The sequence below is a fragment of the Hirundo rustica genome, chromosome 12 (assembly GCF_015227805.2).
Source record: "Hirundo rustica isolate bHirRus1 chromosome 12, bHirRus1.pri.v3, whole genome shotgun sequence".
Classification (NCBI taxonomy): domain Eukaryota; kingdom Metazoa; phylum Chordata; class Aves; order Passeriformes; family Hirundinidae; genus Hirundo; species Hirundo rustica.
The window spans coordinates 895,376-908,423 of record NC_053461.1 but is presented as its reverse complement, the minus strand read 5'-3'; the positions used below and the strand labels follow the sequence as shown (position 1 = coordinate 908,423).

Below are 13,048 nucleotides of genomic sequence, written 5' to 3'. Positions count from 1 at the left end.
TGTGACCATTCTGTGCCCATTTTGGTTCCACCTTGGGTGTGTCCCTGGCCAGGCTCTTGTCCTGCCCAAGGTGTACCCTAAAGGCTTTTTAATAAATATCTACTTTATTCCCTTAACTCTATCTCACCTCTGTTCCAGGCCAGCCTTCCCAAGGCACCAAGCTCTTGGAGGGGTGATGATGCAGCAGCGTGTTCCCAGTCTTTTCCAGGACAAAACTGGATTTGGTAACTGGGAAGGAACAAACAGCAGGCACAGCTGGGAGGGAGACGGGGAGGGATGAGGGGCAGGAGGGAGCAGGGAAGGGACCAACGTGCCCAAGGGAAGGAGCCTTCAGGGAAAGGATGACTTTGCCTTGCTAGCCAAGGTCAAGCTGTCGGAGACAACCACAGCCTGTTCTATAAGACTGCTGCAGCTCCTCCAAGGCTCTGAGCACACCAGTGCTCCTCTGCTGAGTTTCCATTCCCCGGGGGCAGGGATACCTGGGCTCTCTACCCCTCAGCTGTGCGAAGGGAAAGGAGTTTCTGCTCCCTGCAGTGGGAATCTGGAGGGCTCTGACCGAGGCAGAGGAGGGGAATGGGTCTCAGGGCAGCTCCAGAGAGGAGTTTGCTGCGGGGACTGGGGTGGGAGCTCTGCTGCATGGCCGGATGGGGGTCCCACCACAGATGGCTGAGAGGGAGCTGGTTTGCAGTTCTCTCGCTCCCTTGCCAAGACTCACATCTTTGGAGTCTCTCAGGAGAGGGCTGCAAGCCTCAGGGCGGTGCTGGAGCTGCAGTTCCGCTCCTCCAATCTGCACGACTTTCAGAAGCAGCCTTTTACCTAAGCAAGTATTTTGGCATCGAATTAATTAGCAGTTCTCTTAGCACAGCGCTTTCACAGGAGCTGCATCCCACAGGCGCACCCCTTCCCCTTTTCTGGCTGCAGCCCCGGGCCGGGGGTGCCCTGAGCCCGTCCTGCCAGCTGCAATCCGCTGCCTTGGCAGAGTTATCCCGCAGTGACCCTGCCTCGGGACCGCCCTGCAGAGCCCTGCCCAGCCAGCCTCTGCAGGGCTGCGGGGGCTGCTCTGCCCGGGGCCAGCCGGGCTGGGCAGGGGCTCACGGGGGCTCCCCACCTCTGCACTGGCACAAGAAGGGCCTGGCTTTAGCGTGTCGGTGTTCCTCTGGCAGCAAAATGCCTGGAGATTCACAAAATAGGAGAGGCTGAAGGGCTGATGGGCTGATGGGCTGAAGGGCTGGTGGGCTGAAGGGCTGGTGGGCTGAAGGGCTGATGGGCTGGTGGGCTGAAGGGCTGGTGGGCTGAAGGGCTGGTGGGCTGATGGGCTGATGGGCTGATGGGCTGATGGGCTGATGGGCTGAAGGGCTGAAGGGCTGGTGGGCTGGTGGGCTGGTGGGCTGATGGGCTGGTGGGCTGAAGGGCTGGTGGGCTGAAGGGCTGGTGGGCTGATGGGCTGATGGGCTGGTGGGCTGGTGGGCTGATGGGCTGATGGGCTGATGGGCTGATGGGCTGAAGGGCTGATGGGCTGAAGGGCTGATGGGCTGATGGGCTGAAGGGCTGATGGGCTGGTGGGCAGAAGGGCTGGTGGGCTGAAGGGCTGGTGGGCTGAAGGGCTGGTGGGCTGAAGGGCTGGTGGGCTGATGGGCTGAAGGGCTGGTGGGCTGAAGGGCTGATGGGCTGAAGGGCTGGTGGGTTGGTGGGCTGAAGGGCTGATGGGCTGAAGGGCTGGTGGGCTGATGGGCTGGTGGGCTGATGGGCTGAAGGGCTGAAGGGCTGAAGGGCTGATGGGCTGGTGGGTTGGTGGGCTGAAGGGCTGATGGGCTGAAGGGCTGGTGGGCTGATGGGCTGGTGGGCTGATGGGCTGGTGAGCTGATGGGCTGATGGGCTGATGGGCTGAAGGGCTGAAGGGCTGAAGGGCTGATGGGCTGGTGGGCTGATGGGCTGGTGGGCTGAAGGGCTGGTGGGCTGATGGGCTGAAGGGCTGGTGGGCTGGTGGGCAGTGCCTCCAGCCATGAGTTAACGTGCTGGAGGCACTGCCAGGCTGCAGGGAAGGTGTGAGGGCTCTGAGGAGAGCACCCTGCGGGCACCAGGGCTGCGCTGAGCCCCTGCTGCTTTGTGGAGCAGCAGGAGAACGCTGCAGGGTGCACAGGGGAGATCAAACACCTTCCACACACAGTGGGCACTGCAGGTCACCAGTTTTCCATAGAGTCACCAGGCTGGCAGAGCTGGGGGTGCTCACCTGGAGAGGAGAAGCTCCAGGGAGAGCTCAGAGCCCCTGCCAGGGCCTGAAGGGGCTCCAGGAGAGCTGGAGAGGGGCTGGGGACAAGGGATGGAGGGACAGGACACAGGGAATGGCCTCAACCTGAAGGAGAGCAGATTTAGATTAGATTTTAGGAAGAAATCCCTGTGGGAAGAGCTTCCTTGAGGGTGGGAGGCGCTGGCACAGGGTGCCCAGAGGAGATGGGCAAGGTCACAACAGAAATGCATCCTCGCAGCTTCAGAGGATACAGGTCCCTTTTTAAAGAGGAGCATCAGCTGATGCAAACCCAGACGAAATTCCCAGCACTCCACTGCATCCACCAGCACAAAGAGCCCCAGGGATGCCGGGCACGGCTGTCACACAGGGTAAAAGCACACCCAGCCTCAGACCTCACAGCCTCTTTCGGAGCGAAGCAAACCCCCAGCATTTTCGCAGGCCAGGGCTCGTCTCTGTGGTGTCCTTGGTGTGCAGACAGCACCGGGTGCTGCTGGGCTGAGCCACGCACGCCTCTGGGGACAGCAGGGTCACAGGGGGCTGTCCTGGGCAGGACTCGGTGCCCCGGGAGTGAGATCCAAGCACAGCCGGCTGTAGTCTGCCATGCGAACACTCATTTGTGTGAGCAGCCTGGTGAAAGTCAGAGGAAGACTTCTCCCACCAGAGGGGGTTTTTTCAGCATCTTTGAGAACCGTGCGGGACAAGAGGCAGGAGAGGAAGGGAACGTGCTGGACTGGGTGATGGCAAGTGTGATGAACGTATTTCAGCTACTGCAAACATACAACTCACTGTAAAAGGAAGAAAGGGCCAATCTGAGGAATTATTATTTATTTTTAACATCCCCCCCGAGTGGCTCTTTGTGAAAGATGTGCTTGTTGTGCTCCACTTCCATAAAAAATGTACGTAGGCGGCTTTCTGGGCATCACGTCCTTCACAGGAGTTTGTGCTGAGGGAGTGGTTTTCTTTTGGGAAGGGAGGAGTGGGGTGCGGGTTATTTTCAGGGGGTTTGCTCATTTTTTTCTGAGTAGGGAAATGGAACGGTATTGAAGAAAATGGAATTTAAAAAAAAGGCAACTGGAACGGCACTGGAAGCAGGAGCTTCCCTTTCCCTCCCACAGCAGCAGGGGAGCCAGCAGAGCCCCTGCTATCCCAGCACTCTCACATAGAGCTCTGAGAGCTGTGTAAACTCTTCCCGTGGATGGATTTATCCAAATTTCCTCATGGAGAACATGGCCAAGCACGGGGCAGGCTGCCGGGGCAGGCAGTGTCCCAAAACACGTGTGGATGTGGCACTGGGGGCTTGGAGCTGAACGGGGGTGGTTGGATTTAACCATCCTGGAAGTCCTGTCTGACCTGGGACTCTGGGATTCTGGGATTCTGGGATTCTGTGTCTGGCTGGGGGATAATGCAGCCAGGCTGTCCTACAGAATCATTAGCTATGAATCGAGAGAGACTTCTACTCCTCCTTTACTCCTTTTACTCCTTCTTGAATTCTGTCCTCTCTCCAGGATTTCCCTCTGATGGCCTTTCGTGTTCGGATTTAAATGAAAGCCAAAGATAACTGGCCGGAAGTTCTCACCCTTAGCCCCGAGATGCTCCTGCTCCCAGCTCCGGTGCGTCCTGCAGCTGCTGCTGGAAAGGTTGCGCGGAGCTGCGCTGATGCACGGCTCATAAATCTGAGGAACTCGGAGCTCTGATTTACACTTTAATTAAAGCATGTATCATACATATATTAAAATTCAAACGCTTAACTAATATAAAGGTCAATGGAATGCAGAAGCTGCTCCCTTCCTACATTTTTAATTTCCGCGTTTTGGTTCACTCAGTCAAAATGCGCTCTCAGAGTGATCGGGTAACTTAATTCAACGGTTTATAAGGAAAGATACAGTGATGTGTCTTAATCTAAATTCAAATTACTTCCTTCTGGGGAAAAAGTCATAGCTGTCAAAACCATTGCTATACTAACTGTGAGTTTATCGCTTTTGTTACGTAATCTCTGGGGAAATTAAATTATAAAACCTGCTTCTGATTCTTAAGGCTTATACACCGAACAATAAAAATTTGCCTTGATTCATAACCTGTTAGACTTCATTAAAAAAATATGGAGCCTAGAGATTTATGAATAGCAGTGACATTGACGGAGCTTCATTTGCAAAGAAATTACAGCCACAGCTCTGCATTAATCTGTAAATGCTTGTGAATGAGAACTTATTTATAATTGTTGGGAAAAATATATTTGTAGGATTTACAAGCGAGATATGATTTATCTCGGGGAATCTATCATTTCAATTATATACAATTAATACCAGTCATGATTTAAGACTTCTGGTTGATGAAAGGCTGTGCATATTGACTAATTATCCTACTTTTCAGTTAGACATAACGAACGCTGTGCTTTGAATAGTTTCAGGGCTGCGGGTTTCCACCGTGTGACAGCAAGCACTGGCACAGATCTGTTTTGTGGGGTACAGATAATCCTTGTCCCTAACCAAAGCACAGAGCTCAGCACCTGCGAGGGCAGAATGTCAACGTGACGACTCTAAACTTTCACAGCGAACGTGGAAATCCAGCTTTAGGATTTTTAGGTGTTTGTATCTACCTGGTCTCTCCTTCCTGGTCAGTAATAACTCGTTTTGCAGCTTTATCCTGCTTGGTCCTTCCCACTGCTGCGGCACAGGGACGTTGTGCTCAGCAGGGACAGTGCCACCACCACCCAGCCACCCTCTCTGTCACCCACATCTCAGGCACTTTCTCGCCCAAATTAGATCTGCTTGGACGGCACCAAAGGTTTGTTTCCTGCGAGAGGAGTGACCGAGGGGGAGATTTCCTGTGCAAACCCCCTTTAACCATGAAATCTTACGTTCCTGAGACCGTGAGAGCCATAAGGATGCAGCTGCTGTCCTGGCTCTGTGTTCCCTGGGAAACTGGATTACATTTGCAAATAAATTTGCTTCTATTTGTGTTTTGTATCTACCAAAGCTGGACGTTAACCAGTCCAAGGGAAGACTCCTTAGCATCCCTTCCAATGTCCTTGACCTTGTTCCTGCCTAAATCCTGACTCTGAAATAGGAGGAGGGATGTCCACACAGGAATGTTTTAGCAGTCGCTGGGCAGACTGGACGGTGATATGAGATATGAGGAGTTTCTTTTGAATGCACGATGTAGAAATGGGAATAATTACAGCGTCCATGCATGCTTCCAGGCTGTTCCCTGGGCCCAGCAAGTCCTCAGCACAAGGACTGCCAATGCAAGTTCTCGCAGCACGACAGTGTCCCTCGGTTCTCTCAACGTCAAACCATTCTGTGCATTGCTAAAAATACTTTCCTTGTGCACAGAGCCAGCCTACGTGAAAGGCTGGCGTGCTCTGAAGAGGAAAGCATGGAGCTGCCTGCGCTGATTGACTACTCCAAAAAAGCTTTCTGCAGAGAGCTGTGCAACTTTCTGAATGGCCTGGCTGTGGCTGGGCTCACAGCCCTCTGTGCTCCCCTCGGGTGTGAGCAGACGGGCTCTGTGGGTGTAGGGCGGGCTCACCTTAACTTGGAAATGCGGACACAGCAAACGGCGGCGTTCAATTTTGCTTTGGAGGTCTGTTGGGATCAAGAATATAAAAGGAGCTGTGCTCATCTTGTCAGAGAACCAGAGCCAGGTGTGTGTCTGGGGAATAATCAAAGCTGCTGGCACCTCTTTGGGGGGGTCATTAGTACAAAAAAATGAATTGTTCCGATGCTGCTAGTCGATGTCTGCCTTTGCTCATGTTTGATCTGAGGCTAACAAAGGTCTGCATGAAGCAATGCTTGACTTTGGGGAGCTTCCATTTCCACTTGCAGAGGAGGTCCTGTGCTCTGCGCTGCAGCCGCGGCATCCGAGAGCAGGGGCTGAGCTGGGGATGGGACACTGGCTGAGCACCTGGCACAGAGCTGGGGCACACCTCAGGACAAGGACAGGAGCTGCAGGAGACAGGGTGAGAGCAGAGCTGAGGATGATGTGAGGAACCATGTGATTGCAGTTTAATTAGCTTTTTTTTTTTCTGTAGCCATCACCCTACTGGTATGCTGTGGCAGCACTCTGAGGAGGCTGGTGGAGTTTGGAAGTACCCTGGGTGGATGAGATCCTGCTGAGATTTGTGATGAAGATTTTGCTATTTCTGGAAAGGCAAATAAGCTTCTCAAAATGGCAAATGTTTGAATGGGCCTTAATTTGACCATAGTGTAAATTCTTTTTTTTTTTTGAAGGTAGGCCAAAATTGGGATTGAGCAAGAGAGATCAAAGTAAAACTGGAGCTAAATGCAGCTGAGGGAAATGTGAAACTAATTTACAAAACCCCAAGTCGCTTTATGATCTGAACAAGAGAGATCAGTGCTGGAAACCGTAACGGGGTTCCTACATGGCAAAGCCAAGAGCTCCGGGGGAAATGGTTCAGCAAATCACTTGCATATGAGCCAGGCCAGGCAGCAAATGCTTCATCTGATAATCTGCTGCTTTGGATGTGGAGCTGAGCTGGTCTTCGTGCTTCCATACTCGCTGTCTCTCTTTAGTGACACTTTCAAATTGCAGTTTGAAATGACTCTGTAATACAGTTTTCCCGAGGACAATTACCTCTTCGGAGATCTGTGGTGTTGTCCTTATTCCTAAAGATAATCCTTATTTTTTAGCAGCTTGGATGGGCCTGTTCCTATTGATTCGGTGCTGTGACCTGGTGGAGTTTTTGGGCATCTTCCCACAGCAGCCCCTGGCCACAGGAGTGTGCCAGGAGGGGCTGCTGGCATGAGGGTGCCCCAGGGCTAAAGGCAGAAGGCAGAAGCAGGGGGAGCCCATTTGTATCTTTTTTAAGATGCCCCTGGATCCCTGGCAGGGACACTGGGGCTTGGAGCAGCCTGGGACAGGGGAAGGTGTCCCTGCCATGGCAGGGGTGGCACTGGGTGGGATTTGGAGACCCTTCCAACCCAGACCAGTCTGGAATGTTGAGATCACACAGCTACCATCAGGGTCAGTCCTGAGTACTTGGAGCTGTGCACACGGGACAGAACAGAAAGGTGAGGGCACCCTGTAGTGCACCCTGGGGAGATGCCCTTCAGAGCATCCACGCATGTTCTCTCTTCATGGAGTATTTTGGAATATTCTCAGCCTGGCAGATGCCTTCCAGACGCTGCATTTGGGTGCTGGTGGCTGTCCTGCCTGGGCACTGCTGCACCCTCACGGGAACAGCACCCAGCCATCCTCCAAACCCCAGCCAGGTTCCCAGCCGAAGCAGGAAGGGTCTCTGATAGCTGAGATGCTGAACCTGCTGAACCCCAGCTGTGCTACCAGAGCGTTATTTCTTCCTTGAAGATCCTTTCAGAAGAGCTGAAGGATTGAAATGCTTCTCAGGGGAGAGAAGGAGCTGCATTTCCGTCTCACAAAGGGAGCGGCGGTCGCTGCGGGAGGGGCTGACGCCTGTCTGCTCCTGATGGATGTGGACGAGGGAGAAGTGAAAGCTCGTTTTATTCCTAACAGCCGAGTGCCTCAGTGGGAGTTCCATTCTCCTCATCAATCAGCGTCAGGCCGTGTCACAGTCCCTGAGCAGCACAGTTAGCTCTGCACTGCGCCCTTACTCCCATTACCGCTCCCGCTGCTGAACGCGCTCTGCTCCACAATTCCTTCCCTCGGGAGCCGGGAGTCGGGCTGGGCTGGGGGAAAACGCTCTGCTGGATGATGGGCTGGGCTTTGGGACAGCCAGGAGCCTGCTGCCTCCTCAGCTGCCCCAGCGGCAGCTGGCTGGGGAGGGAAACCTCTGCAGAGGAGGCGGAAAGACACCGTATGGACGGCACGAGGGGAAGGGAGGGAAAGGAGCAGAGCAGCGCCGGGGGGATCTCAGCTCCTGTGCCTGTCACTGGGATCCCCACGGGGGATGGGATCCATGGGATGGGATGGGATGGGATGGGATGGGATGGGATGGGATGGGATGGGATGGAATGGGCTGGGATGGGCTGGATGGGATGGGATGGGATGGGATGGGATGGGATCCATGGGATGGGATGGGATGGGATGGGATGGGATGGGATGGGCTGGGATGGGCTGGGATGGGATGGGATGGGATGGGGTGGGATGGGGTGGGATGGGATGGGATGGGATGGGATGGGATGGGATGGGATGGGATATGGGATGGGATGGGATGGGATGGGATGGGATGGGATGGGATGGGATGGGATGGGATGGGATGGGATGGGATGGGATGGGTGGGGTGGGATGGGATGGGATGGGATGGGATGGGATGGGATCCATGGGATGGGATGGGATCCATGGGATGGGATGGGGTGGGATCAATGGGATGGGATGGGATGGGATGGGATGGGATGGGATGGGATATGGGATGGGATGGGATGGGATGGGATCCATGGGATGGGCTGGGATGGGATGGGATGGGATGGGCTGGGATGGATGGGATGGGATGGGATGGGATATGGGATGGGATGGGATGGGATCCATGGGATGGGATGGGATCCATGGGATGGGATGGGATGGGATGGGATGGGATGGATGGGATGGGATGGGATGGGATATGGGATGGGATGGGATGGGATGGGATGGGATGGGATGGGATGGGATGGGATGGGATGGGATGGGATGGGATGGGATGGGATGGGATGGATGGGATGGGATGGGATGGGTGGCGCAGCTGCAGCACTACCCACTCCACTGCTGGAACCCTGCTGCAGGGTTGTCCTTCAGCTTTACTGCAGGCTCTGATGTGAGGGCTGAAGTTCCAATCCAGCCAAACAGATCGCTTTTGTCATTTAACTCCACGCTGCAGCCTCAGTGCGCTGCTCCCAGCCCTGCCCTCACCGCTCTCGTCCTGGGCTGATTGCCCAAAGGAGATAGGGAGAAGCACTGTTTTAAGAACACGCTGCTTCTAGGAACAGGAAAGCAACACAGGGCTCTCCCAAGGGCCTGCTCTTACGTGTGGTCTAGAATTTTTTCCTTTGAAGAATGTAATCTAATATATAGATATAATTTACCCATATATACATAACATGTAGGTTTAATATACCGAATATACAGGTGTATTAACACACCTGTAATGCAGTGATATGTAATTAATCCATGTCATTAATGTGCTGTCTTTCAGCCCCCCCTGCAGAACTGTCCCCTCACAGCCAGCAGCCCAGCCCCTGCCCACCTCCCACGGAACAATTCCTGATTCCCAATCTCCCATCCATCCCTGCCCTCTGGCAGTGGGAGCCATTCCCTGTGTCCTGTCCCTCCATCCCTTGTCCCCAGCCCCTCTCCAGCTCTCCTGAAGCCCCTTCAGGCCCTGCCAGGGGCTCTGAGCTCTCCCTGGAGCTTCTCCTGTCCAGGTGAGCACCTCCAGCTCTGCCAGCCCGGCTCCAGCCCTGGGATGAACTTGGTGAGCTGCCCTGGATCACCCCGAGGGCTCCATGTCCCCCTGCGGTGGGTGCCCAGGGCAGGAGCTGCTCCCCAGAGGGGTCAGGTACCCACACAGGGGCTCACAGAGGGGTCAGGTGCTCACACAGGGGTCACAGAGGGATCAGGTGCTCACACAGCTCTGGGCTGGGGCAGGTCACCTGCAGACAGCATCCCTGAGAAGCAGAGAAGTCAAACTGAACGTGTGTGGTCAGGAGCAGGGGTGGGTTTGCCCCCCTGCTCCCCCGAGACACGAGGCACACTTGCTTTTCTGCGCAGGTCAGGAGGAGTTCATGTTGAACTGGAGCCCCCCCAAAACAATCTCCTTGCCGAAGGATGTCACGGAGGGGGGTTGGCTCCCCTCATCCCCAGCAGTGCAGAGCACAGCTCAGCACTCCCTGCTCCAGGCAGGTTAATTGTGCCTTGGGATGTTGGCCAAGCCATCTGATTAGTGAGTTACTTATTTATTCAACACTTATTTCTAAAAAGCCCAGGCAGATCAAAATTTGGCAAACGCCAGGCTGCTGGAGCGAGTGATGCGGAGAATCATAAATGGAGCGAAATTAATCCAACTTCCTCCTGGAAACTTTGCAAATATGCATATTAAATCACCCTTGAATCACAATGGATATAAAAAGTAATGCTCACCAAAACACAGCGCCCGTTTACAACCCGTGCTCCCTGTAAATCCAGAGTTTACAAGGCACATAAATCCCACACACTCCCACCTCCAGCGTAAATCAAAAGGAGGAGGGTTTGTTCTATGCCAGTAGCTCCCTCGTACTTCTCTGCAGGATGCTTTGCTAGAAGGAATCCTCCAGGAGAACCTGCACACGACAGAGACCCTGCCCAAGAGAGAAAAAAATGAAGAAAAATTTCTGAAGAACGTCCTCTTAGATTTCCATTTTTGTTTGTAAACTTTTTATTTGCGCATTCCTATAACCTGCAGTCTCAAGGGGTTCTTGTTTTCAAACATTTCTAAGACCGCCAGGCTGTAAGCCAGGATGTCAAACTTCTACCTTAATTATTTTTTTTAGTGTTAAAAAATAAATAAATACACCTGCATCAATGCCGAAACAAACCAGAACAATAAATGCTGAGGTGGCTTGGATTAGCCTGGGAAAACGTCCCCAGTTTTCTCAGAACGTCCTTGCCTGCAAAGAATGAAAATGTTACATAAACAAAGGGCAAGGTGGTTTGTCCTGGGGGGCATTGGACCCTGTAAGAACAACAAACACCCCCAAGCCACCTGTGATTTCAGGTTGTTACTTCTGCTCCCTTCCACTGGGTCTTACCCTTAGCCTCAAGTGGCTCATCTGTGTAATTAATCAATTAATGCCACTACCTGCTGCAGTAGCTGTCTGGCTTGCCTTTATTTGGGGGGTGTGCTTTGTTTGGGGGTTTTTGGGGGGCCAGGATGGGATGGGTTTTGTTTGGTTTTTTTTTCGGTCTGTGTGTGTGTGTGATGTGTTTGCTTTCATGGGTTTGTTTTAGTCATTTGTTTGTTTTGTTTTGTTTTGGGGGTTCATATTTTGTGAGTGGATTTTTTTTTTTTTTCCTATTTCTTTTTTTGTTGTTGTGGGGGTTTTGTGGTTTGTTTTGTGGTTTATTATGTTTCACTCCTATGTTTTCTTCAGAAAAAAAAAAAAAAAAAAAAAAAAAAAAAAAAAAAAAAAAAAAAAAAAAAAAAAAACCGAACAAATCCAGTTTAAACAATGAAAGAGGGAAGGAGGTAATGCAGAGTTGAGTAAGGACCTGAATGGAATTGAAATACAGAGATGGAATTAAAGTAATTTCCCTCTCTCTGGGTGTTGCCTCTGTCTCTGTTTCTTATGTAACAGGAGTAAAAGCAGGAGGGAACTGGTGTGGCCAGCATGTAAAAAGAATTAGCGTGTTATCTCTGCTAGAAATGCGCTTGAGTTCTCACCCTGGAGGTGCGGTGAGTGTTCTGAAGGCTCCCAGCCCACGTTACATTGAAGTCCGCACAGCCAGGCAGGAGTTCCCTTCCAGCCCAGCCCTGGGTTTGATGGAGCACCGAGGAGAGGGGTGAGGAAAGGTGCCGCGGTCTCCACAGCCGCTCACCTGGGTTTGGGGGTGGTTTCTCCCCGGGGTGACCCTGCTCTCCCGCCCTTAGCCGCATGGAGAAGCAGCCGGCGTTATCCTGCTGCTGCCAGCTTCACCCGCCGGCAGGGCTGGCTCTCGGGGAATCCCTGCCAGCTGCGCGCTGCAAAGAACCGCGATGGGGTTTGGGTTCTAGCCTGCAGCCCATGCCCACATCCATCGGCTGTCCGGAAGCAGCGCTGCTGCCGCCGCCCCCGGTTCGGAGGAGGTTCCAGCCCGGAGATCCCCCGTGCTGCAGGGACCCTGCCCTGGCGCACACCTACCGGGACCGCTGGTTGGAGAGGAGGCTCCTCTCTGCTGCTGATAAATACATCATCTGCCATAGAAACCACTCTGGCTCAAACTCAGAACCTGCTTGCAAAGGAATAAATAGGTTCATCAGCCACTTTCCAAAATCAGATTTTCTAACCCCTAAACCAGTCCTTGAACCTTTCGCTCTAATTGATTTTATTTTTCCTGTGGCTGTATAAAGTAATCGTCTTCCAGTCTTCCTTTCTGCCTTTAAATCACTTCATATATATAGATACAGATAGATAGATAAATAGATAGATAGATAGATAAATAGATAGATAGATAGATTGTCACCGAGACACACAAAGAAATCACACGCAGACAAGAGATTTTCGCAGAGGTTCCTCTGATCCAGCTCCCAGCTGAAAGAGCCGAGAGAAGAGACCCCTTTGTTTATTCTTTTACTTTTATACATTTGTGGGTCTGGCAGAAGATTGGCTTTTTGGGGTTTCCACCCCTCAGCCTCAGTGGCTAGACGAGTTGTCAGTTACAATTGTTTTCAGGTTAGAAACATGCAAACAAGGGACAAAGAATGAAAAACAAAGGATTTGTTTATATTACTTCTGTGGGAAAGGTAGAAAAACTGCTCTAATATTTTACAGTAACTAAAAGATCTGACTCCATTTATGAAAATCAAAAGGCTAATAAAGAAACTCAGAAAAACCAGGGTAACAATAGATATATATATATATATATATATATATATATTTTTTTTTTTTTAATAAAGCATTGGTTTCTTCCTCCTTATTTCTCAGGAGGCTGCAGCCAGTCTTCATAAGTGCAAAATAAAACCATTTGTAAAAACAATACTACCAAGTTTGTGATAGATCACGTTCAGGGGGAATGAGTGAAACCCAACGCTGGCAGTGCTGGTGCTGCTGGCAGTGATGTGTTCTGTCATCTGTGAGAGCTGTGCTGGTTGGGAAGGGGAATCTCAGAGTCCCAGAATGGTTGGGGTTGGAGGGACCTTAAATCCCACCCAGTGCCATC

The 13,048-nt window shown here is 52.2% G+C and overlaps 1 protein-coding gene across 1 annotated transcript in view; it reads left to right on the top strand.

The window, feature by feature from the left end:
* Positions 1 to 943, top strand: part of LOC120758347 (fibulin-2-like) — a 28,601-nt gene extending 27,658 nt beyond the window's left edge. The window contains exon 4 of the mRNA XM_040076506.1: positions 922 to 943. Within this exon, the coding sequence (XP_039932440.1) occupies positions 922 to 943 (22 nt within the window). The remainder of the gene's footprint in view (positions 1 to 921) is intronic.
* Positions 944 to 13,048: the final 12,105 nt, after the last annotated feature.